At 44.3% G+C, this 26513-nt stretch overlaps 1 protein-coding gene across 3 annotated transcripts in view; it reads right to left on the bottom strand.

Moving 5' to 3' along the window:
* Positions 1 to 26513, bottom strand: part of TTC13 (tetratricopeptide repeat domain 13) — an 815569-nt gene that overhangs the window by 112678 nt on the left and 676378 nt on the right. For all 3 annotated transcript variants that reach the window (XM_069235032.1, XM_069235030.1, XM_069235031.1), the window contains exon 21: positions 23315 to 23393. In XM_069235032.1, the coding sequence (XP_069091133.1) occupies positions 23315 to 23393 (79 nt within the window). The remainder of the gene's footprint in view (positions 1 to 23314; positions 23394 to 26513) is intronic.

Below are 26513 nucleotides of genomic sequence, written 5' to 3'. Positions count from 1 at the left end.
CGGAGTCACGTGTTGGCCACCATGAGTTTCAGGGACCGCTCCCTCAAAACCTTTAGGTTCATGGCCCGACACTCGGAGCATGACTTCGGGTCGTGGTCACACTCCAGACATCAGAGGCCGACGTGGACCCATCACCAACATCATTCGGTGACAGGAGTCGCAGGGCTTGAATCCGGTCTTTTGGGACATCCCTCGACGCATCCAAAACTTGTCAAAAAGGATCAACAAAAGTGTTGCAGTTAGTCAAAAAATGACAAGGGGTAGCTCTTCTCCGGATCTGCACGTAGGTTGGCGTGGAAAGAAAAGAACTGACGTCATGCCGGGGTGGCGCCTATATCTAACCGTGACATCATCACGGCGACCACGATGCTAATGACACCCACAGAGTCGACTGACAATAGCTAACAGCGCGCAGGGGTACTGCTTGAAGAAAAATCTCCTGATCCAGTCTGACGCCTAGGGGAAATTCTAAGGTAAGGAATCTGCATGCAACTAGAAGTCTCTTTCAGATTTTGTAAACAGTTTAGAGTTGAATAATAAGCGCTGTATGAAAGAACGTCTGCTATGTGGGCGCTGACCATGGAACAGGATAAAAAAATGTTAGTTTAATGGAAAAAAAAAAAAACGTCTTGACCACAATTCATAACTCCACTGAACCTTCAGGATTCTAATGTACACCATAAACTGATACCTTTTGCAGACAGTTAGACAATACAGCAAATAAGTGTTGTTTACCAGTTAAAGGAGGAAGAATTCACACGCATGGTTCTCAAATTAAAACAAGTGGCACAAGAAAATAAACTACCTTTTACTATTTTAATTTACATACAGATTATTAAGTTAGTTAAGGTGCAATGACAAAGCTAGCAGTATCCTATTCATTTTGTATGGCTTGATCCAAGTTGAAAAATTACAAAAATTAAAAGTAACGTTCTTCTAATAGATACTTCTAACTGCAGATTCCAGAGCAGTACCTACCCAGGTAGAGGGCGTGTTGAGTGGAGTCAGACCAAAAAGTCTTGCAGGACAGAGCGGGTGAAATATCCTTCCCTTCAAGATGCTGTCAAGGTAGTACTGATTGCAAATGTAAGCACTGACTCTTGCGTTGTAGATGTGGAGGAGATACAATGTGCACGTAGACACGCAGTGGGAGCGGCTTTAGCTTTGGTGGAATGGCCTCTTAGGCCTTCCAGCGGCTGGTTCTTGGTCACTGAATAGCAGATCTCAATGCAGAAGACTAGCCACTTCAACAGGACACTCTTATGCACAGCTTTCCCTTTCTTTGCCTCAGAGAACCCCACAAAAGAACAAGTTACTTACCTTTGATAACCCTCTCTCTGGACAGATGTATCAAAATGGACCCGAAAACTCAAAAGCAATACTCCTGCATGTCGTAGATGGTGCTGGGTTGCTCCCAACTGAAGTCTTTCTGTTCTGCAAGTGATGAATGGGCCATATATAAAAGCCACAAGGCGTTCTGAGGTCAGTTGCTTTCTAAAACTTGTTCAAGCCTTCCAATGCAGAGCTCATCAGCAAACTGGCTTGACCAGTGTGCTGATCTGTAGAGTGGAATCTTTTTTGGTGGGGAGAAAAAGCCCATTCAACAGAATGGAGCAGTGAAAAGGTTTGTAAGGAACTTGCGGTTAGTATCCAACAAAAAACGTTACCAAAAGTAAGTAACTTCCTTTTTTTCTGACTGCAGATTCCTCATCCTATAGCATTTAACAGTGTCCAAAACAAGTCCTTACTGGGCCAATGACAAAACAAACAGAAACACTTCAAACAGCGTAGCTTGAAGCAGGTCAACCCAGCAGATGCCACACCAAGCCACAAACGTGTCCCACCACCTGGCATATACCGATTTTGTAGATGGATGTGTGACTGCCAGAATCACATCAACAACCTTGGGAGGAAGATCAAACGAGACTACATAATGCTCAATTCCCACATGGAAGTGCAGAAACCCGGGTGTAGGACCCTGCCATAAAGCTACAAAAGTAGATCCTCCCAAACCAGCAACTTGATCGGAGGACAGATGCTCAATACTTAGGTGTTCTGGATACCACAGCATCCTGGCCCAGACCGGAGACACCAGGATGACTTGGGCCAAATCAATCTTGATCTTCTTTAGAACCCAGTATTGATGTATCCGTGACAACCATCGACTCCGGATGAGGTAAGTAGAGGAGTCTGCCACTGGCCATATCAGGGGTCTAGCGGTCACCAGTTCTGATCTTTTGCTGTCTCTTTCAAACACTAGATGTAACCAAATAGGTTTCCCTGGTGCTGTACTCGGTGGGAAGTAAGCACTGCCAGGGGAAGGCATGAAAAGGGAACCATATCAGGGACAGCTCTGATGAATGAGAACATCTGTAATGGAGTAAGGTGTCACTTTGGCATCTTGATTGTAAACCCCAACAAATTGAGGAGGTTTGCCATATTCTGCAGATGGTTTACGACTACCTGTAGTGAGCCCACCATTAGCAGCCAGTTGCCAACATATGGGAACACTGGTATTCCTGGCCTCCAAATATGAGCTGTGACAATCGTCATCACTTTTGTGAACACTGGATGGGGGCTGGAAGGTTCAAAGAGGAGCAGCACAAACTTAATTCTAAGTTTGCACCACAGGTAACTCCTGTGGGCCTGCAGGATAGGAATATGGAAATCTGTGCCCTGCAGATCCACTGCCACTATTTAGTGTCAAGAATCCAGGGCAGACAAGACAATCTAAGGATGAAGGCCTCTGATCTTCTGCGCAATGAATTAGCTAGAGTTACATCCAGTTCCTACTTTGAAAGGCTGTAATATTCTCTATAGCTGCTTTGGTCAGAAGTACCTGCACTTCCTGCTGCCAAACGGACATGTGTACCTTTGTCCTTGGCATTGATGGGGATGGCAAGTGCAATCAACTTGAAAGGAATGGGAGGGCATTGGCAATTTGGAGGACCGAAAGTCCCAGACAAAGCACTGTGGCACCACTCTCCCTCCTTAAATTGTTCCAGGGCCTAATCCGCTTTCAAAAAAGGTGAGAGCCATCAAACAACATGTCCATCAAAGATACCTTGACACCCCCCAGAGAAGCAGACAGACCTCATCTAGGCGATGCGCCAAAGCACCACACTTGTACCCACTGCTCAACCCAAGCAGTCAGATCCAGACCATGAAATGAATTTAGCCACATCCTGGCCATCTTATATGATGTAGGCTAAATACACTAGTAGGTCCCTCAGACTGCCGGCCGTATTTGACGAACTGCATCCCATAAAGCAACTTAGAAGGCAGCTGCCACTGACTGAGCAGAATGCAAGACTAGCCAAATAAACATGTGCTTGCCAAACGTTTCCATGCGCTTAGATTCACGGTCAGGAGTTGACGCAGGAAAAGCCTCAGAGTTGACCCTGCTGGTGGACTACCAAGCTCTCAGGCAAAAAGTCAGGATCTCTAGGTTGCAGTCTGTAGTGATCAACTACCTGTCTATTAACTGGGGGTGGAGGAGAGGGCAGAACATGGCTTCCCTGAAGAGGGTGTCTATTAAAGCCTCAAAGAATGGCAAGAGAGGTTCAATAGGTGCTTGGCCAGATTGAGGAAGCTCTGTTAAGACATTAGCTAAGACCTCCATTGTAGGGAACTGCAGATCAAGGACCTCTGCAGCCCACTTTAAGACCATAGCAAAAGAGAGACTCAGTGCCAGGGCCGGCGGAGAGACAAGTACAGTTTCTGGAAGGTGTTGATACCATTGGCATCCTTGCAGTTCAGTATTCCACTTGTCCTCACTGTACTGAGGGGTACATGTATACCCTTAATCATAGCCTGAAGGATTGGTTATAGCCTTGGCTCCAATGGAAGTGGGATAGAATCTGGCTCTGAATGGTCTAACCGCTCCTCCTCCGGGGCTCTCAGCGGCAGCACCACCATCAGTGAGAAAGGAAATGTCATGGGGAGTGGCCTTGGAATGGAAGTCGCCACCAAAGCCAGTGTATTATCTGATGCAGGAGTACTGTTTTGGAGTTTCCAGATCCACTCAGCTGCCAGGGGGAATATTCATAATAAGAGAAATCTGCAGTTAGAAGCATCCATCAGAAAGTTGATCACCCACACAGTGTTGTTTGGTACAATCAATATAAAAGCTTAATGCCCTTTTGGGGTCCAGCTGATGAAAGTTTTTCTCTTTCGAAGGGTGGAAGGTCGAGGAGAGGAGTGCAAACAATGCTGCTGATGGTCTGCCCAACGTGGAAGGTAGTCATAACTTTAGGAAAGAAGGCTGCTACAGACCCTAGCACAGGTTTGTCAGGAAAAACGCAGTACAGTGTGGTTGCACCAACAGTGTCTGAAGTTCACTCAGGTGCTGAGCTAAAGTAATCATAATGAGGAAGACTGTCTAGAAAGTCAGGAGATGCATCGGCTCGAAGGACATACACATGAGAAAAGGCAAGATCAAATTAAGGTCCCATAGTAAAATCACATACACTTTTGGGAGGAAATGTGGTTCAAACCTTTTATAAACCTCATCACAACAGACAATTTGCATAAGTACAGTTGTCCCAACAAACAGAAAAGCAAAATGGGCTGAAAATAACTTTTAATAGTGTCCACTGTGAGGCTTTGCTAAGCCAAAGAGAAAATGAACAAAAGAAAACCCCGACAGCTTGGCTTGAAAATGCCAGTCTTGCGGATATCAAACCCAGCCACAAACCTGTCTCAGCACCCAGCATAAATGAGTTGAATGGAAATGTGCCTGGTGAAAAGGATGACATCCACCATCTGAGGTGGCAGATCAAATGCAGTCATCCACCATTTCTCAATCCTTACACATGGGGGTGTAGATTGAGCATTCAGTTGAAGGACCCAGTCCTGCTGCTGCAATAGAAGATCTTCCAGAAGTGGTAGCTTGATTAACGGATAGATAACCAGAAGATCCAGCTAGCACACATTTATGGCCCAATCCAGAGCCAACAGGATGACTAGCCCAGTTGTTCCTGATCTTTTAAAAAACTTGGGTAAGGAGAGACTTGGTGAGAAAGGCATACAACTGTCATCATGTTCCATTCCAGCTGGACTACATCTCCCAGTATCCCAGCGATTGTCCATGCAGAAACTCCAATGTGTGAAATGTTTGACACTCCAGGTTTGACAGTGGTGAAAAGATCTACCCTGGGCTCTTATCACTGTTGAAAAAAGCCTTAAGCCACCTCAGGATATAGACACTACTCATGATCTGCCAGACGCCAACAGCAATGCTCATCCACACAAGCATTCAAAGACACTGCCAAGTGGTTCACGATCAGGAAAATACCCTGACACTACAATCATCTCCAGAAAAAGTATTTGGGCACAGGACTCTAGATTGCTCTCCACCCTAATGCTGTACAACCATACAGCAGTGGTATTGTTTGTGAGAACCTGCACCAGCCTTTCTTTGATGGATGGCAGGAGGTCTTCAGAGCCAGATGAATGGTCCTCAACTCCAACAAATTCACCCAGAGAGTTCTATAATATCCGCATTTGCCAGATAACCTCCTCAGCCTAGCAGAGACACATCTGTCACCACCGTTAGCTCTGGGTGGTGGGGAAGACAAGGGCCTGCCATGGACCAACTTTGTTCAATCAGCCACCACTGCAGATCGTGAGCAGCCTACTCCCAGATCTGGATAACATCTGTCAAATTTCCTTGATGCCGGCCCTCTGGAACTTCAGATTCTAATTTAGAGTCTCCATATGCCACTTGGCATACTCAACAAAGAGGCTGCAGGAGGCTGGGCATCCTCAGAGCTGCTCCCACTGTCACCAAGGACTGAGCCTGAAACACTGGGATCATACCCCCACATGTCCTGGGCTAATTGCAGCAGAGGGAACGCCCTGAAATTCACTGTGTCTAGGACTGCCCCAATAAATGGAAGCCTCAGTGAAGGAGTCAAGATGGGACCACGCTGTGTTGATAGTGGACCTCAACGATGCAAAGAAGTCTACTGTCATCTGGAGCTGGTCCACGAGTGGCTGTGCTCAGCTTACTTTCAACACCCAGTTGTCAAGGTATGGGAATACTGTGTATCCCTGACCTCTGCACGTGGGCAGTGATCACCGCCATAACTTTTCGTGAACACAAGGGACACTGGTGAGGGAAAAGAGGAGCACAGAAAAATGAAAAGGTTCCTGGCCTACCTTGAACTACAGATAACGTCTTTGGGACGGCAGGATGGGTATATGAAAATATGCATCCTGCATGTCCAAGGACACCATCCAGTCACCCGGGTGCAGATCAGACAGTATCCAGGCAAGTAAGAGCATTTTAAAAATGACCTTCTGCAGGATGAAATTCACCTTCTCAACGGCACTCTTGGAGAGCAACAGCTATACCCCTGTAGCAGAATCAACAGGTGCTCATCTGAAAATTTGCTATGGTGTGGGAGGAATAGTGGGTGGTGTGGAGAGGAAAAGCAGAGCCTAGCCATTTTGAACAATCTGTAATACGTATATACTGAAAGAAATGGAGGAAATGGTTGGCAATCAACCACATGAACCCCCCTTCCCCCCAATTGGCTGGACTTGCCCCACGACAGGCTAACTAATCTAGTCTGGTGATCAATATAGCAGAAGAGGAGTTGGAGGATTACTACCTCTCCTGACCTGCAAGCTGCCAGACAGACTCCCGTCCACGGCTTCAAAATGACTGGATTGTCTGCTGCCTCACTGGTTGGGTAGGAAATCTCAACCCATATGCCATCCTGAGGAATAGTCTCTAAGCTTTTGGAATTGATGCGTACATGGTTTGCCTGGGGGCCAATAGTCCCATGCAGAGTGCTGTCGCTGTGCTATCTTTAAAAGGTTCCAATGCAGAGTCCGGCTTCTCAAAGAAAATGTGGGACCCATCAAAAGGCATATTCATGAAGGAGGCTTCTACATTACCAGAGAACCCTTAGGATCACATCCATGTGGAATGACAAAGGACAGCAAAGGCACAAACTGCTCAAGTAGGCAATCTGTAGTACCCAGATCTAAGCTGGATTAAGTATTTGTCCACATCCTGTCCTTTGTGAACTCTTTGGTCCAAAGAGGTCCTAAAGTTTTCTAGGACTACCTGTAACCTCCTGCTGCTCATGTCCCAAAGGACAATTAAGTAACGGCCCAGCACCCAAACAGCAGTCACAGATGTAGTGCTAGGCTGGGAGGGAGAAATACGTGCTTGCAAAAGGCATCAATCATCTTGTACTCCCTATCCGTCTAGATTCACCTTACTGACCAAGGCCAGAACAATACGGCTCTCTGAGCTGGGTGCAATGACTGATCTCCTACCTGTTACTGACTGGCAAGAAGAACAAGTTACTTACCTTCGGTAACGCTGTATCTGGTAGAGACAATCTAGCTGCAGATTCATTACCTTAGAATTGTCTCCAAGCGTCAAAATGGATCCGGATATGTTTCATGAGCAGTACCCAGTGCACCAGTAGATGGTGTCAAACGACTCCACATGGCATCATCTGCGTCGTCCGCACTGGAAAGGACGTTGCGGTTCCTATGTAGGCACCACTCTGGTGTGCTGACGTCTGTTTCTTTTCATGACTTTCCACGCCAGAAGCGCAGAGCTATGAAGATACTGACTACCCTCGTCAAAACTAAGGCCGTGAAAATGGAGTCTCTGCCCTAGAAATCAGACTGCAGTGGGTCTGCGACCCCAGTTCATATTTGAAGTTTGCAGGACTGAACAGGCAAAGTGCCCGTCCCTACGGACCTGATTGTCCAGGCAATAGTGTTTGGTAAATGTGTGCAGAGATTCCCATGCTTCCTCCTGACAGATGTCAAGGACTGGAACTCTGCATGCTATAGCAGTGTTCGCAGCTTTAGCTTGGGTAGAATGAGCACACAGACCCTCAGGGGGTTGCTTTTTGGCCAGTGTGTATTAGATCTTAATGCAGAGTACAACTCATCTGGAGATGGTCCGCTTCTGCACTGTTCGACCTTTCTTCGCACCCACATACCCTACAAGGAGTTGGTCATCCACCCGGAACTCTTTAGTATGACCAAGGCAGAACACCAACACTTTTATTCTGGGTCCAGGCGGTGAAGTCTTTCTTCTTCCTTGGAAGTATGTGGGGGGTGCATAAAAAGTAGGCAAGGTGATGGATTGGCTTCCATTGAAGAGTGTAACCACTTTCAAAAGAAAGGAAGCCCTAGTGCAAAGCACCACTTCGTCAGGATAGATGGAAAGGTAGGTCGACTTAGATGACAATGACCAGGAAGGCTGTTTTCAAAGTGAGAAGCCTGAGAGAACAACTGTGGAGAGGCTCAAAAGGAGCACACATCAGCAAAGGCAAAACCAAATTCAGGTTCCATTGGGGCACAATGAATGAGGACAGAGGAAACATATGAGTAAGACCTTTAAGGAACCTATTTACAATAGTTGATTTAAACAAAGAAGATTGATCAGGCAACAGTAAGTAAGCAGAGACTGCAGACAAATAACCTTTGAGAGTGCCCTGCAGGGCCAACGAAAGTATAAAAAACAGAACCTCAGAAAAAGGGCAGAAAAAGGGTCAACAGACTTGCACTGTGCACCATGCCACAAATTTCTTCCGACAGGCTTGTATTGTTTTGGTGGAGGGACCACTGGTTGTCAAGATAACATTACAGACTTTGGTAAGGCCAAAAGGGAGCACGGTTACCTGAAAGTGCTCATAGTCCACAGTGAACCACATATAACGTCTGTGGGCAGGCAGGTTGGGAATATTGAACCTGCAAGTTCAGTTCTCACATCCAGTTTCCTGGGTCTAGGGCAGATCAAACCTATGCCAGAGTGAGCACTGTGAACATCTCCTTCTTGAGGAAGAGACTGATGGACCGAAGGTCTAGAATAGGGGCAGAGGCCCTTGTCCTTTTTGGGCACCAAAAAAAGCAGAGGAATAAAAACAAGCACAACCTACTTCTGGCACAGGGACCCTCTCTGTGACTTCCTTAGCCAAGAGTGCCATAACCTCCTCGCAGAGAAGTCACAAGTGATCCTCCGTCATCTGATCGTAGGATGGTGGCATGGATGGAGAGAACATCAGATTATGGTCTAGATATATAGACGATGTGTTTTTTATCTGGTCAGGATATGAAGAACAATTGAATGAATTCTGTGAATGGATCAATCTATGTGATTCTAACCTTAAATTTTCCATTCACAGAAGTAGGGATCAAATTGAGTTCCTTGATATTTGGATAAAAAATCATAACTCTCACCTAGAAGTTTCATTATACACCAAATCTACAGCAAAGAACACCATTCTACATTTTGATAGCTAACATCCAAGATGCCAGAAACAGGGTGTTCCGTTCAGTCAATTTCTCCGGATCCGCAGAAATTGTACAGAACTTAGCGAATACAACATACATGCGGATGTTCTCCAGAAAAAATTGTTGCTGAGGGGTTATCCCAAGAGATTGATCAGGGAATCATATAAACGTGCAAAATATTTTAATAGAGAGAGCATGTTTCAACAACGTACAAAAGAAGTGAAAGCACAACTTGTTTGTGTTATTCAACATTCCAACATGAATGACAGAATCAGGAAAATTATCAACAGTAATTGGCAAATCCTGAATAGTGATCAAACTATTACTCCTCTAGATAGACCTATTTTGGCTTTTAAGAAAAACCAGAACATCCGCAATAAACTGGTTAAGGCAGCCCTACCGAGAGACAGTGAATTCAGTCAAAAGTCCATAACTGGACTAGCTCCGGTTAGGGGAAACCACAAGTGTGGAACTTGTAAAGCATGTCCTAAAGCTGTGGTGGGTGACTTACTAGTATGGAATCAAAGGAAGTATAAGTTGAATGATATGACTAATTGTAAAACATCAAATTGTATTTATTTGATTACCTGTCCCTGCCCAGCTGGGTATGTGGGAGAGACTGGACGTGAAATGAGAGTTAGAATTTCGGAACATCTATCCAATATTCGTAATAAGAGGGAGGAAGCTCCCTTGGTACAACACTGGTTGAAAGAAAAACACTGTCTGGATGAATTGTCTTGGACGATTCTGGAAAAAATTAAGGACATACCAGGGAAAGAAAAGGAGAACATTAGAAAAAAGCAGGAGGTTTTTTGGATCTTTATCTTGGATACACATGGTAATGGGCTTAATGAATGTATGCCTTGGGAAAATGCTTTAGTTTGAATCCCTTTAGGTATTTAGTATTTTGTTGATCTAAATTTAGAAGTTTTTTATTTAGTTCTGTGAGAATATGATCATTCTGTCTATGATCAATAGTCTTCTGTTCTATTTTCAAGCTTTCCCCTCTGTTTTTTTAAGAGCTGATTGATCCTCGATGGCCACTATAATATATCTGTTAGTTCGTGTGGTCATTTTTAGACTGTAAGTGATTAGACCGAATATAAGTGGTGGTGGCCTAATGATTGTCAATGCGAGGCAAGTATGTGACCTGTTTTGGTTTGATGTCCCTGAGGAAGTCCATTACTATAAGAATGAATTATTAATTCTGGGGTTATTGGTGTCCGTATTTGGAGTGCATCCTTGCTTTGGTACTATTAGAACTAAGGGATATTTGTACCCAAAGACATATAAGTTTTGCTTTGATGTCCCTGAGGAAGCTCATCACCGTATAAATGAATCATTAGTATTGGCGCTACTGGTGTACGTATTGGAGTGCATTCCTGCTCTGGTACTATCAGAACCTAGTGATATCTGTACCCAAAGCCATTACAAGATGGCCGACACTGTTTCCTGTGTGAATCGGCAATTTAACACTCACGCGAGGAGTCTCGCGTTTTTTTGAAGTAAGAACAAGGTTTTTTGTGCCTGACTTTATAATGGAGTCAGCACCATCGGACAATATGTTCTTCGGACGCTAGAGATCGGCGCCGTTTATAAGAATTAGCGAGAGTTCAGGTATGTTTGCTAATATGAATACTAGCCCGTATCTAGGTGTAGCGCTATCTTTTTATTTTTTTGTAAAAATCTGTAGAGTGATTTAGATTGCTGCATATGCGTAGTGTCTCATACCAATAGTGAGAACACGAGGTTCTGTTATGGTCCGATTCTGGGTGAGCGGATTTTTTTACTGAAATAAACGTGGAAAGACAGATTACCTCGTGAAAGATTAGAAGGGATTAGCTATTGTTGACAAATTTCTCTATTTTGTGTCTTTGTTGCTCTATGCAGCTAGAGGAGGTGCGTGGATCATTTTGATGAACCCCCAGAGAAGTTTTCTACTTTAAACGACCATTCAGGTAGGTAGAGGAATCTGCTCTTGGTCTTGTGGTTGAGACATGAGGTATTTCACCTTTTGTAGTGAATTGGTGGGTTTTTGGCAAACCAAGTGAGATAATTTTGTCTATATGGCTATGTGTCCTTACAAGGTTTCACTTACGAATGGAAGTAGGAATTACAAAACTGAACCCTGTTTGTATTATAATCGAGGAAACTCTGCAACAACATCGCCGGGTATTTATTTAATTACTTATTTATCTATTTAGTATTCTAAGAATGTGGTTATTAGTGACTTTATACACAAGGGAGACGGTGTTGTGTGGAATTTCGTACTTATTTCACTTCTATGGGAGATTTCTTCACTTTTTACTCTTTATTAGATTACTTTTTATATTTTTTATGTTATTCTTTATTTTTATGTATTATTTTTATTATTTTTTCAAAATTTATTTTTTGGTTTTGGTATCAGGTATTTCGTGTTTTCACAATATTTATTTATTGGTGGGTTATCCTGTTGGTAATAATCACTGGTGGTTAGTTGAATCTCAAGAATTTGGATCAAAATGTATCTTGTTCTATTTTTTGCCTATCAGGTTTTATGGTAATGGGAAAGAAGAGAACCCACTTAATCTGCCATATTATGCAGTAATGACGGGAAAGGTTTGGCCCTGAAGAAGGCGTTTTTTTTAATTTGGTGGTTACCGCTGAAACGCGCGTAGGCTTTGTTCCTACTACTGCTTGTTGTTTACATGAACTTTGAATTAATGAAGTCAAGATACAATGTTTTTTCTTTTTCCTAGTAAGATGGAGACACAATCAGGAATTGAATAATAATATGGTACTTATGTGAATATCATTTCAGTTCCAGAAAAAGAAAGTGTAAAAAATGTGTTTTCTGTATTCTATTACATAAAAAAATTGTTTTGTATATGTCTGTGTTTTGTTATGGTTGGATCAGTTTTACTGTCTTGTCTGATGTGTCAGTTCGTCTTTGTCTATTTATTTGTATATAGGTGTAAATATGTATAGAAATATTTCTTGCGTTTTCCCAGCTTTACCTCTATATAATTGTATATTTGCATATTGAGATGTGTTTTTGTTTGACATACATTTGTAATAAATAGCTTTTGTCTTTAAATTTTGTTGCAGTTAAATTGTTTTTTCCTATGTTGGATAAAAGTGAACATTATTTGTAGCTCATTTGTCTTTGCTTGTATACAAGTATTATTCCCTGGATGGGCTACTTATCATACCAGGGACCCTCGATAGTCTTTTTCCTATGGATGGAGGGGTAGTCTTGAAGGAGAGGGAGTAGTCCCTTCGGATTATCTGCAAAACCCACCTGTCTGGCGTGACAGATTGCAAGTAGAGCAGGTGATGGCGAATCCTGCCTCCGACTGATCCTGGGGGGTGGGGAGGGAGGGGGAGAGGGACAGTCAGACTTGGAAGGTTTGGAGGGCGGGGGGGGGGGGGGAAGGACTGGTAATGAGGGCAGTGTATCCCACGTCCCCGACCATGCAGTGACTGTGCAGCATGCATGCATGAACTGGAACAGATGTGATGGAACACCCCTTACATACCCACAAAATGGGCAAGAAGCAGACTGGGGGAGGGGGGGGGCGGGAATTGGAGGAGGCGCAGCTGAGAGGCCAAAGGACCTGGCTGTAGTACAAGAATCCTTGAAGCACTCGAGCGCCGATTCTGCTTTCTATCCGAAGAGACAGGTGCCATCAAAGAGCATGTCCATAAGGTTAAATTGGACATCACCCGAAAAGCGAGACTTCCTCAACCAGGCGTGGCGCCTCAGGGCCACCATTGATCCAACCGCTCTGCCCAGTGAGTCGGTTGTGTCCAGTCTACATCAGACGGTGAACTTTGCTGCGTCTCTCTGATCAGCAGCTCCTTCAAAGAGCACATCCCAGACCTCCTCCGAGACCTGTGGCACCACTTGTGCAACTGTATCCCACAGCGTGTGAGAGTAACTGCTCAAAAAGCTCTCCGAGTGGGGCAGGGGTCACTCCCATAATCCCTGGGAGGTGTGGAGCCGATCCAAACACAGACTCCGCAGATGAAGGCCTAGAATGACAATGATCCTTTTCCCTCGTCTTGCCCAACTGGCAGGATGAAGTCGAAAACATTTATTCTTCTTGTGCTTTGACTTATCTGATCGTCCTGAGGACTTGGATTAAGACAATGACAAGAGGAGGGGACTCTGTGACCGATCCCAGGACCTTCCTCTCGACCAAAATAGGGACCTATGTAGAGCCAAGTGCCGGGCCGCCAGGAGCATTAGGGACCGGCTTCCCTACAGCTTCCGGATTCATGGCCTGGCACACAGAGCACAACTTCAGGTCGTGGTCTCACTCCATACACCACACGCCGACAAGGTGCTGATCCATCACTGACATCCCCTGATGACAGGATCCGCAGGGCTTGACCTGGTCTTACGTGAAGACATCCTCGACGCACCAGTAGTGCAGCACTCAAAAAAAGACAACGCAAAATGTGACAGAGGGGTAGCTCTTTTTTTGGACCCGCACTGGCTGGCGCAGAAAGAAAATAATTGATGTCAGAGCACCAGGGTGGTGCCTATCAGGCGTGCCCACTAACGGATGCGGAGCTGATCGATGCCATCTAATGACGGACAGGGGTAGTGCTTGAGAAAAATCTCTGTATCTAGACCGACGCCTAGGGGACATTCTAAGGTAAGGAATATTCAACTAGATGTCTCTATCAGGTAAAATTTTCAAGCCACAAAGTGTAGTCATATAACCCACCACTGGGGGTCAAAGCATTCCAGCTGAATAAACAGCTCCTGATTGGAGTGCTTTAAAGAACATGGTATGCTCCCTTGGGGTCTTGGATTCAAGGACTCAGAATACGTACTTTTTTTTTTTTTTTTAATATTGGTGTGCTCCCTGCAGCCCTCACAACATTAACAAAATGCCTTGTGGTGACTGTGCCACTTCTAGGGGCATCACAAAGATCACAAAATACAACTTAAAAGCCAAAAGTCCTCACAGGGCTTTATGTTCACTGCCTGTAGCAAGCAGCTCCTGCCTCTCATTTATTATTCTTGTTTTTTTATTATATTTAATTTTCAATTATTTTGTGGGTGCCCTAGTGTCCACACAAGTTGTGAGCCGAGGGATCCCCAGCCAGTACCCATTGTGGTGCCCGCTGAAGCTGGCTATGTTGTTTTCCACCTGCCTGGGGTGGAGAGGACGGTAGCAGCTTTTTTCTCTGCCACCGCCAGGGGAGGAGCAAAGCTGTGTTCCATGAATGGTACAGTGCAGACAGGGAATAATATTTCTATTGCCTGACTGCACTTTCTAGGACAGGGAGCACAGCAGTGTCCTGGGCAATGGAGTCCTCAGCAAACTGCACTCATAGGGCCAGGTAGGGGGAGAGGTCTTCAGGGCTGGTATTTGGTTTGGAGAGGCCAGCCACAAGTTTGCCTCTGCCAAAATGTAATACACAGCCCTGTGGTATGGGATCTCCGGGGCATCTATGAGGCTCGGTGGGGGGCATACACCACCCCATCCTAAATCCAAAACTTGGCAGGGATGGAGTTCCCAGGTCCTTCTAAAGTATTAATTTTAGTAACCACCAGGGCTCTGGTCCACCCCAGGGGGTTATTTTTAAGAAGCACAGGAGGCTGCACTTTTTTAAACCAGGATCGCAGATCTGGGGATCCCCAATCCCCTTAAAAAATATATGATTTTGCCAAGACCCCACACTAGGCCTATCCCTGCACTTCTCCACTATATGTTTTCCTGTTTTACAGGACAGGGGACTGAGTCCCCGAGTCCTAAAATAGCTGCCACCACATCTTTGCTTAAGTGATGACAGCCAATCAGATCTTATTTTTAGCTCTGTCAGCTCCATGGATCCTCTAAGGCATGAGATATGCATGCCATTTTAAACCTTCATTTCTCAAAAGCTTCTGAATGGATTTAAACCACATCACAAAAAGCACACTTTTTGGAACAAGATCTAGCTTTCAGACAAATTTGCTGTAATTCCTTTGAAAACCTGGATGGGAAAAACACATTTTGGGAACCCCCTCCTTTTTTACTTGGCCCCCAATCTTGTATTTCACAGAAAGCAGATCTTCACAGTGAATTATTTGACATTACTCACAGTGCTAAATTAATTTGCAGGATATTTTCTTCCTTAAACAAATAAAATTAAATGGAGAGTTAACCCAATATTTCTTATATTTTCCAGTGCTGGTGAAAATAAATAATCACAATGAGAGTACGGCTTTCGGAGCACACCTGACAAGCTCACCTTCCCAGACTCATCCTTGATGAAAACATTTATCAATGGATTCTCCCCAGATTTTGAAAACCAACACTGTAAATACAGCACCCTCTCAGCAATAAATTACACAGTTTCATACTGCACTTTTTTCTTTCTTTATATATGTTTTTTGAAACATATACTATAGTGTCAGTCAGTGCCTAATTTGTGCTTGTTGTTTCCGGTGCTGAGCACCGGCACTTATTTTTGAGGGCCGGGGCTTAGTCTTCTGCCTCAAGCATTTTCAGTGAGCAAAAGACACATATGGGAAAGCCGGAGGAAGGGAAAAACGAAAAAGCGTCACAATGAGAGAAAGCAGAAAACTGCAGGAGTGAGCTGAAGAGGCAGGGAGTGGTTTTAAATGGATGAAAGGGGCCCGAGATGGCTTCGGGATTACAGTGCCTCAGTATACCGTGTTCGCACATTTCATTGCAGCAGCCACGAAGGGCTTTGAGCACCGGCACCTTTTTATCTACAAATTAAGCACTGGTGTCAGTGTACTACAACAAATGGCCATCCCTGTAAACTTCAGAGTTGAGGCAACTATGCCTGGTGATACTAAGTACCAAAGCCCAAGTTGCAGCTCAGCTGATATCCAGAACAAAACACCCCTGGACATTGCTGAAGAAGTGTCTGACACCCACGTGGAATCGGCTCAGATGCCTAACGAGGTGGTGATCCTCCTCACCAATGCCCTGTTTCTCAGGTGAAATGAGACAACTAACTTTGGCAGAATGGAAGCCTTATTATAAAGGGCCATTAGTCTGGAAAAAATGATGTCAAAGGAGGATGGACAGAAGAATCCCTAAGCTTGCTAATCTGTCAAGCTGAGATAATGGCAAATCATGGACACGGTATTCAAGGTTTAGAATAGCAAAGGACAACTGTGTATATGCACAACACATCATATAAATTCATCTTGATAGGATCAAATTCCAGATTTTCACACAGAAATAATGCAGGACCAACGACTAAACATATTTGTTAGAGGGGTGATGAGCTGATATGATGATGCCCACCATCTGTGCAGGCAGGTCAAATGAACTTAGATTGCTGTGCTTGCTCTACAGGCGTGAAGATGAAGGCTTTGGAGGTTTGGTGCAGAACAGGCCACTCCCATTGTGAGAGGAGGCCCAAGGTGAGTGGAAGTAGAAGAGGATGGCAGATAGTGAAAATCCAGTTACCACATTGTTAGTGGCCAGTACAGCATGATTAAGATCTTTTGTGCACGGTCCTGACGCAGTCAGAAGGAAAACACATATGGGAGATGGAAGACCCAAGTCAGATGGAACACTTCTCCCAAGGTTCCCTGCATTCTGAACTATAGGGCACAGAACTGCAAATTGTGTGTCTTCTCACAGACATCAAAAATACATATTGGAGGGTTTCCCCAGATTAATAATTGAACCACGCCCAGGTTAAGGCGCCACTTGATTTTGAAGATGACCTTGACGGAGGTAATTGGACTTAATGTTCAGGAAGCCCGCAATGTGGTACAGGACTAGCAAGACACTGTGTAGCTGAACCCAAGACACAGCTTCAATGACTCCAGGCCTGCCCATTAGTGGGGTGGGTACCTCCGGGGAGGTGGGAGCAAGCCCATGCCATCCTCCTTGCTGGCAAAGCAAGTCACGACGTGGACCAACTGACTGCAGATATAAGCCAGGAAAGCCTTGAGAGCCAGGCAACTTGCCTGAAGCTCAAGCACGTTAATCTGTGATTTCTGCTCCACGGGAGACAACAGACGTCTGATCTCCAATGTATCAGGAGGGCCACCACTACTTAGGGGAAGGCATCAGTAACCACCGTAACCACTGCCGATGAGGGTTGTAAGGACTTCCTGCATGCAAGGAGGTCTGTTACCAGCCACCACAGCAGCTTTTTAACCCTGTACAGCACTTCGTTGTCTTTAAGCTAAGTTCAGGCTTACAAATACCACATATGTACATGCATACAAAGATAAACATAAAGAGTTAAAACAGAGCTTGGCATGGAACAGAAATAACTGAAGGGAAACAAAAGGATTGTTGGTTAAAGGGGGCATTGTGAATAGATTAATTAAGGAAAGCTTTCTGACAAGAGAGTACATTAATAAAATTGTTCCTTTGTAAAATGTGAGTTTAGTTTATAAAAGTAAGTATCAAACTAGTTAAGCATCTCTGCATGCATTTTCACTGAACATGTTCTCAGTAGGGATGTGCAAAAGTGCCTAATTTCCTTCAAGCAATTTCACAACTACACTTGTACTGGGAAATGTGTTTATGTATCTCACATGAATTTATTTTATGTGAGGCTATGCTTCACATTTAAAAGAAAAATCACGCAAGATACCAGCAGGACACTGATGTAAGCAGAAAATGTTTCTCATTTAGATACTTTCTGCTCAAGCCATGGGTGAAAATAATGCACACCGTATTATGCAATATGTCAGGAAATTTCACGAATTACTCATAATACTAAATTCTGGAACTTTGCAATATTTTTCTAGTCTAATTTCAATTTCACCCAAAGCTAGCTTTCAGCATAGCTCATCCCAAATAATTTAGACTAATGCATCAATAATAGTGGGTGCAAAATAATATTTGTTGGTGTGAAAAACATATATTTAATAAGTTGTGCATTTTGTTCAACACTTATATACTCCTCATAACACAACTAAAGAAGAACAAAGTGATGTTTAAAGAATATTTTGAAAAAAGACAGAGAAAACTGATGAGTAAATGTTTGCATAACCCCTTCTTTAATATCCTGAGCACAGCTGTAAAGTTGGCATACATGCACTGAAAAAATATTACTTTTGGTAAAGATCTTTATGGTAGACATTGTACCTACCAGATTCCTTGTCTGTTAAATATACCTAGGTTTCAGTCAGAATCCGGGAGCTTTTCCATATCTCCCCGCATAAGCGGGGGCTAGCTCTATCTCAGAGCTGGAAACAATGACGCAGTGATGTCATTGGAGCCATAAAGAGCCTGCCCTGCACACTGACGTTAGTTTCATATTCACTTTTTCTTTGTCCTTTGAGGCAGAGATGAGGAAATGACACTCAATGTCAGGAAGTGCAGTGCAACAATTTAGACTGGAACCATTTTAATGGGGCTTAAGACTAGCCTTCAGAATGGGAAAAGGGGTGCGACTGGTGAGGAATCTGCAGGTACAGTATCCACTAGAAAGGCAGTTACTGAAGTGATGTAACTCTTTCTTCAGATGAAAACTTCTAACTGCAGATTTCTCACCTGTTGAAAAGATTCAAAAGCAGTCTCCCTACCAGGGCATGGGTCTGAAGCAATGGTCATGTGAGGAAAAACTGGAGCACTGAGAAGGCGAAACAGCCATCACTTATCTCCTCTGAATGCAAACAATAATACTTGGGAAAGGAACTGCACTACACGTCTCAGCCACAGGAAGTACATCTGGCCAGTGATGAGGCAAAATTGATTACCGTAGTGGAGTGGGCCTAGACTCCCTTTGGTGACCCTTCTTAGCAAAAGTGTAGCACATCCTTTGACACAGTATTATCCCTCTTGCTAAAGCCCTCTACTGGTCTTTTAGACAGACCTGCCTTTCTTGTTTCCGGTGTACCTCACAAAGACCCGGTCATCAGACTATCTTCTTGGTGTTGTCAATGTCAAAACTAACTGCTCTCTAGAGTCCAAAAGGTGTGATCTCTTTGGTGGGATGAGTGATGTGGGGTGCAAGTAGGAAAGTTAAGGGATTGGCTGAGACTGAATGTGGTCACCAAACTGAGAAGAAAAATCACTTTAGTTCTGCTAAGCAATTTGTCTGGGAAGAGACTTGCATTAGTCGGGTGGAAGGTAAATGTATACACCTAACTGATACTCCTCACCAAATTATTGGGCACGCAAAAACGTTTTTAAAAGTCAATATCCAGAATTGGCAACTGCGGAGGGGCTCAATAGTTCTCGTGCAGAAAGTCAAAACAAGATTCAAATGCCAGTGGGGCATGATAAACAAAAAGGTTGGTTGAAACATGTTAATCTGTTCGTTCAAAAACCTTATCATGATCAGGGATTTTAACTTGGAAGACTGGTCTGGGAGGCAAAGAAATGCCAACAAGGTCACAATGTAGCCACTGTAGGTGACCACAATGCAGCTTTGTTAGGCCTGCAAAGGCTCAAATGGAAAGACCTATGACAGCCAAAACATCAAGGGATCCACTCTCTATCCCACACACCAAATCTATTCCACCTTCTAAGGTAGACCTTCTTGGTGTTGGGAGTATCCCTTTATACAATTTGAAGGACCCTTTAGTCTGATGTTATGGCCTTGCAGGCCTACAGAAGGGAGGGTGCCTGTCCTTCCACAAGTGCACATGCTACCTTAGGAAGGAGTGTTGCTCAGTGTAAGTAATCCTACCTTTGCCTCTGCCAGGGTACTGATGGAGCAACCAATTCTGTTTCTGGATCAGCTGGGAGGGTTTGCATTGTGAAAAATGGAATCCCTTTGAGAATCCTCAACATTTTTTAAACTGCCTATAATCCTTTGTGGGCGACCGGAGGCCAAAAGGTCAAGCCATTGCATTTTCAGCCTTGAACCTCTCCAAGGATGCAACAGCTTTGTACCAGTAGAGATGGGCTCCATCACAGGTCATATCAGGCAACACCTGTTGGACGTCTCCTCAAAAGACCTTCAATGGGAGCGAAGGCTACTGAAGAGCCCATGGCTCTAGCCACAAGTCTAAAGTGACCAGTGCAGCACTGATGACCTGCACAGATGCATCATGTCAGTCATAGACCACCTCTGCAAAACAATCCGTCCAGTGGTCTGGGACAACCATTGCAGCGATGGCCCCACAGAGCATGAGTACACCTTCCTAGGCGTCTGATTGCATTAAGGGAATGAGTTTAAAGACAGCTTGCTGAGAATATCCTTTTTCCCCATTGCCTCCTGTTTTTCGAGGTTCCTTGTCAGGCAGTTGTATCAGGATGGCTCCTGGATATATTTGACATAAATGGTGAATAACATGGCACGGCTATATCTTCATGACACCACGCAAGCTTACTGCAGGAGCAGATGTGGGCTTTTCCATGTATTTCTTACCAGTTCCATGAGTCACTCAATAAAGGACAGTAGCAGGGCAGTTGAGGTAGTAGCAGGATTAAGGACTTACGTGAGTATATTTGACCAGGATTTTACAATAGGTAGAGGAGTTCTAGTAAGTCAGCTGCCTTCCTCAGGTCGTCATGAAAAGAAGATACTTCTGCTGGTAGCAGCCCTGATGGTGGGGTGGGGGAAGGGGTGTCAATGTCTCCATCAGCTAAAGTTTCAGTGCACTTACATTTTGCAGTGCTAAATAATGTGCAGTGTCAGATTAAGAGGGTGGCAGTAAATTGGTTGCCTCACTGCTATCAGAAGTACTGTGGTGTACTCCTTCTAGCATATGTAATGGGTCGGAGTAAGAGCCCATGACATCACTTGCCAATCAAGCTGGTGAGGGGAGGCACTTCTCTGTTCTCTGTCCTCCTTTACTATCCTCTGGGCTTCTCCTGGATTTAATAGGATCATTGCCCATGTCTGTGCCAGCCTTTCAGAAGGAGGCATTAGCGGGACAGGCAAAGGGTCTACTGGTGAGGGTCTCGGCACTGGTGTGTTCAATGCAGAGCGTGATGGTTTGGTGGGATACTAAGGGAGGACCCACAAGCTTAAAGACACACCAGACAAGGCAGGTGCATGCCAGAACATCTCTATACTACGTGGAAAAGAAGCAATGGATCAGCCTGGGGTGCTCAAAACTCTGAATAGGCTGGCAGTGGCACCATGAACGGCAGCAGGGGTGGAGGGATCGCCAAGTGCCCTGGAAATAGTGTCTGCCACGCCTCCATAGTCAGAAGTTCAGGCAGAGGGATGTCAACTAACTCCGCTCAGAGGAAGACTGGTGGAGGTGGAGTAGCTTGAGGTGGCTGACTTTGATACCTCAACCAGCACTGAGAGAAATCCCCTCTGTTCTTCCTCTTTGTCTTACATTTCCTCTGTTTTGCCCTGGGGGACTTTTAAGGAAGGCATGGAATGATACTGGAAGAGAGAACTATGGGGGTCATTATGAACCCTGGCAGTTCAGCCTGCCATGTTGGCGGCGGGTGAAAAGCCCACCACCAGCATGGCGGGCTGAACCGCCATATAATGAACACATGGCTCCACCGCCAGGCTGCCTCCGACAGGCAGCCTGACGGTGGAAGGAATCATTATCCGACAGGGCAGCGCTGCTGCCCTTCAGATAATGATCCCTACTGCCCCCAGCCTTTCCCTGGCGGGTTCCCCCGGGGCCCCCTGCACTTGGCATGGGCAGTGCAGGGGCCCCTGTGCAGTGCCCCATCGCGCAGGTCACTGCCCGATTTACGGGCAGTGATCTGCGCGACGGGTGCAGCTGCACCCGCTGCACAGAGGCATGGACAACGGCAGCGGCGGCAATGTCCCGGCCCAGCAAAATGTTCATAATGCGGCCGGCGGAGTCCCAGGGGGGCTGGCGGTCAGCAGAATGACTACCGGCCTGAACACTGCGGTGAAAACTGGCGTGTTCATAATGAGGGCCTATATCTGGAACATGACCAATATCGAACCTGATGGTCGCTGTGGGAATGGACCATAACATTTTTGCTCTGCATTCTTTAACAGCTTTGGAGTGCCTGAGGCTGAAATGCTGACACAACCTGATATTGATACTGAGGTGATATTTTCCTTAAGCACTTCTCTGGAAACATTTTCTAGAGAACATCTCTGAAAATAATCACTGAAGTTAGAGGAGCAACAAGAAGAGTCCTGATCCACATCAAAGAACATGGCAAAAAAGTATCTGATGTTGATGCGCAAGGGGGGGTGCTTTATGGCTCCAAAGACATCACTGTGGTGTCTCTTCCTGCACTGAGATAGAGCCAGCACCCCTACCAACAGTGCAGAACTACTGAAGGTTCCAGTCTCAGTTTGGTGCCTAAGGATATTCAAAAGGTAAGGAATCTGTGAGTAAGAGTTTCCGTTTGAAAAGTGGGCTGGCATTTCCTACAATTTGCAATGGGGCATGGCAACTTGCAAATCACAGAAAACCTGTGACGTATTACAGAAGGAGGCACATGGGCAAAAAAGTTATTGGAGAAGTGTGCTAACTGAGTGCTTCTCGTGTTGATGAACAGGCTTACCTACATCCCTGGTGTCCTTTGGGAGATATGCTAAACATTCTTAAGGTTAGGATAGTTCAGTCGAACACTCCAATCCCAGTAGATGAATTGGAGCGCTCCTGCTCAAACACTTTTTGGGAAGGGCTGTAGCAGCAGTGTTTGTGCCAGGGCACCTTGCATCTGAGTCCATGACAGGGACCCCAACAGTCCACAACAAACATGGGTTCATCTGTGTCTGCATTCTCTATTAGGGGGTACTTCAGGGTCCTCCTCAAGGGTAGGGGCACACATGAACATAAACACAGCAACTGTTGCTCTCTGTATTTTCATCCTGCACTGTGTGCAGCACATGTTTTTTCTTAATGGCGTGCAAGGTCTGTGTTTTGACCAGGACCACCCAGTGGGGGGGGAGAACTGGTGCACATCAGGACTGTTTGGCCCTACTGAAGTACAGAACCAGTTCTTCAGCTCCTCACAAAATTTCAGGTGGTTACTCTGACTGACAATGATTCAAATTTCAGTGTTTCAATTACAACAACAATTTGCCCACTCTCTCTGTTAAAGGGACAAAGTATCTTCCAGATAATGGAACAATAAAAATTTACATAAATACTCAATAAAGACAAATACAATTATCAATGATTCTAATAATTTTGTAACAAACATACCTTTCCCTTTGGAATTCTTCCTGTTACTTCTTTCCCACTCGCCATAAGCGCTCCCATGATTACAGAATATGCTACCACACTAACAAAAGAAAAACATGGGCATCAGTCACCACAGACATCCCCTATTTTTCAGAAGAACACTTTTTTGGGGGGCAGGGTTACATACAAACTATATATAAAAAGAAACCTAAGTTAATGTAATCCTTCTATTTTAAATGTAATTGTAATTTTAAACCAAAGGGATATTGAAAGATATACAAACATTAAAATTGTGGATTAATTAACAAAAGAAAAGAAAGTAATGTACTAAAAGTTCAGAGGTGATATGGGTTTGCAGTTCAGATAAGCTTTGCCTTTTTCCCCCATTCAAGGTGCAGTCCAGCGCGACTGACACAAAATCGGTCTTTCTCTGCAGTGGCACAGAGAGGTTGAATACTGCCCATGGTTATGATAAATCAAATCCTGTTTTTTCAGTAAAACACTACAACAGGCATGGTTCTGAAGGCATGTGGCTCCTGTAACTCATCGAGCCTCGGGTAATTAAGCTGCACCCCAATGATGAGGCCAAACAAGACCAAAAGTCTGTAGTTGCTTTTGGGGGCAGAGGGAGTGCGGCGACGAGGGGACTAGCGTGGGCTAGGAGTTTCCGATGGACAAGTTAATTGCCTTCTGTAACGCCTTATCTGGTAGACACAATATCTAGTTCCATATTACTTATCTTATCAGTTCGCAGAGCAGGGAGGATGGGTGGATCGGTAAGGAATCTACAACTAGATATTTTCTCTACCAGGTAAAGCGTTACCGAACTTAAGTGACTTGTCCATCTGATAGGGATGTCTAGCTGCAGATTCCTTACGTTAGAACAGATACCTAAGTAATACCATTCCAGAGATGGGTTTGCAAACTAAAATCACACTAGAAAGTTCAGCAAGACTAAACGGCTAGGTGCCCATCCCTTTGGATCCGACTGTACAGGCAGTAGTGTTTAGTATTTATGTGCAGAGATTCTCACGTTGCCGCCAGACATATTTCAAGGACTGGAACTCTGCAAGCTAACACAGTGGTTGCAGCTTTTGCTCGGGTAGAATGAGCATGCAAATGCTCAGGGGATTGCTTTTTGGGCAGTGCGTAGCAGATCTTAATTCAAGGGACAACTCATATGGAGATAGTCTGCTTCTGCACTGCCCTACCTTTCATCGCACCCACATAACTAACAAAGAGTTGATCATCCACCTGGAACTTTTGTACGATCAAGGTAGAAGGACAACGCTCTTTTTGGGTCCAGCTGGTGGGTCCTCTCCTCTTCATTAGAAGGATGTGGGGGTGCATAAAAAGTAGGCAAGGTGCTGGATTAGCCTACATGAAAAGGCATGGCCACTTCTGCAAAAAGTAGGCCCTTGTGCAAAGCACCACTTTTTCCGGATGGTGCTAGAGCAGCTTAGACGACAATGCCTGCAGCAAAAGTAATGGCAACAAGAAAGACTATTTTCTAAGTGAGAAGCTTGAGAGGACAATTGTGGAGAGGCTGGAAAGGAGCACACATCAAAACCACATTAAAATCGCGTTGGGGAATAATGAATAAGGGATAGAGGAAACATATGGTTAAGACCTTTGAAGAACCGATTTTCCATAGGAGACTTAAACAAAAAAGGTTGATCAGGCAAACTCAAAAAAACACAGAAATTGCAGACAAATAACTTTTAAGAGTGCCCATGGCAAAGTCCTGCTGGGCCAAAGAAAGTGTAAACAGAACCTCAGAGAGAAGGTCAGAAAGGGGCTCAAAAAACATGTCTGTGCACCATGTCACAAATTTCTTCCAACAACAAGCGTATACTGTTTTAGTGGAGAGATGCCTGGCTGCCAAGATAACGTTACAGACTTCGGGCAGCAGGTCAAAAGCTGTCAACTGCTGCCACTCAATCTCCATGCACGAAGGTGGAGAATGGACAGGTTTGGGTGCAGAACCCTCCCTTGCTGCAGAAGATCTTCCCGAAGGGGCAGTTTTATCAGAGGATCGATGGCCAAGCTCAAAAGCTTGGGATACCAAACTCTCCATGACCAGTGCAGAGCCACAAGGAATTTAACAATGGAAGCACTCAAGCCTTATATGTAAAACAATGAATTCACAAGTCCATTATTCCATTCAGAACGTTTGTCCTCTTCTTTATTTGTTCTTATTTAGTAGCCACAGCCACGCCAACACGTGTTTCATCTGGGTACATATCTTCCCATAGACTTCTTCAGGGCTTCTCTCAGCTGTCAATAATGTACAATATTTATTCAGTCAAGTACTTAGATAATTAATATCCCTAAATGTGCTTGATTATCTTATTAAACAAATATATCCCATAATGTGTAATTTACTTTAACGTGATGGAAATCTCTTATAAAATGTGTTCTCCTAGTTGCCCTTAGTGATTATTCTATCAATTTGAATTATACCTAATCCCACGTGCACCAAAGAGTGACTCACCCTACACCAGAAAACACCAAATTGTGTCCATCCAATTGGGCCACAAATAGGTAAACTACTACTTTTACCTGATGTAAGTGACTCCGTTTATTGTTATGAAATATGTTCTAGATTTGAATGGTCTATAAGAAAAATATAATGAAATTGGGAAAGATTTTATCGCTCTCTCCATTCTTATCTATACACAATAATAGGCACTTTAAATTTTACATATCCTCTGACATACTCACACTATGGAGTTGAAATGTAACGTTCAATGTTAATTCCAAAATCAGTCTCCTTCCTTCCTCTATAGAGAGAAAGAGATACTTTTTTACATAATCAACCAAAGTGAAAAAATATCGCTTCACTTTGCGTTATCACGCCTGTTGAATATGAGCTCACCTGTCTTGTAAGAGAGTGTCGTGTAATTCGACTTGCCGTCTTCGTTTTCTGAAATGTCTCAGGCAACAGAGTGTTTCAGCAAGTAACCACTCGCAAGCACGCGAAAGGAAACCAGTGTTATAAGTTACCATATTTAAATCCTATCTTCCATCAACATTAAAAACGGACCTCCAGTTTCACTACACAGAATAATCGCAGTAGAAAGAGGACTACTGTTCCTTTGGATACTCGTACTCTAATGCAAGTCAATAAACATAAAAATAGGACTCAACTCAATGTTCCCTTTTGGGAAATATAACCCGAATAGTCGTTATTTTACTCTCCTCTATTTTGTAACTAAAT

The sequence above is a fragment of the Pleurodeles waltl genome, chromosome 5 (assembly GCF_031143425.1).
Source record: "Pleurodeles waltl isolate 20211129_DDA chromosome 5, aPleWal1.hap1.20221129, whole genome shotgun sequence".
Lineage (NCBI taxonomy): Eukaryota > Metazoa > Chordata > Amphibia > Caudata > Salamandridae > Pleurodeles > Pleurodeles waltl.
The sequence above is the reverse complement of the archived record's forward strand: the minus strand, read 5'-3'. Positions and strand labels throughout refer to the sequence as shown.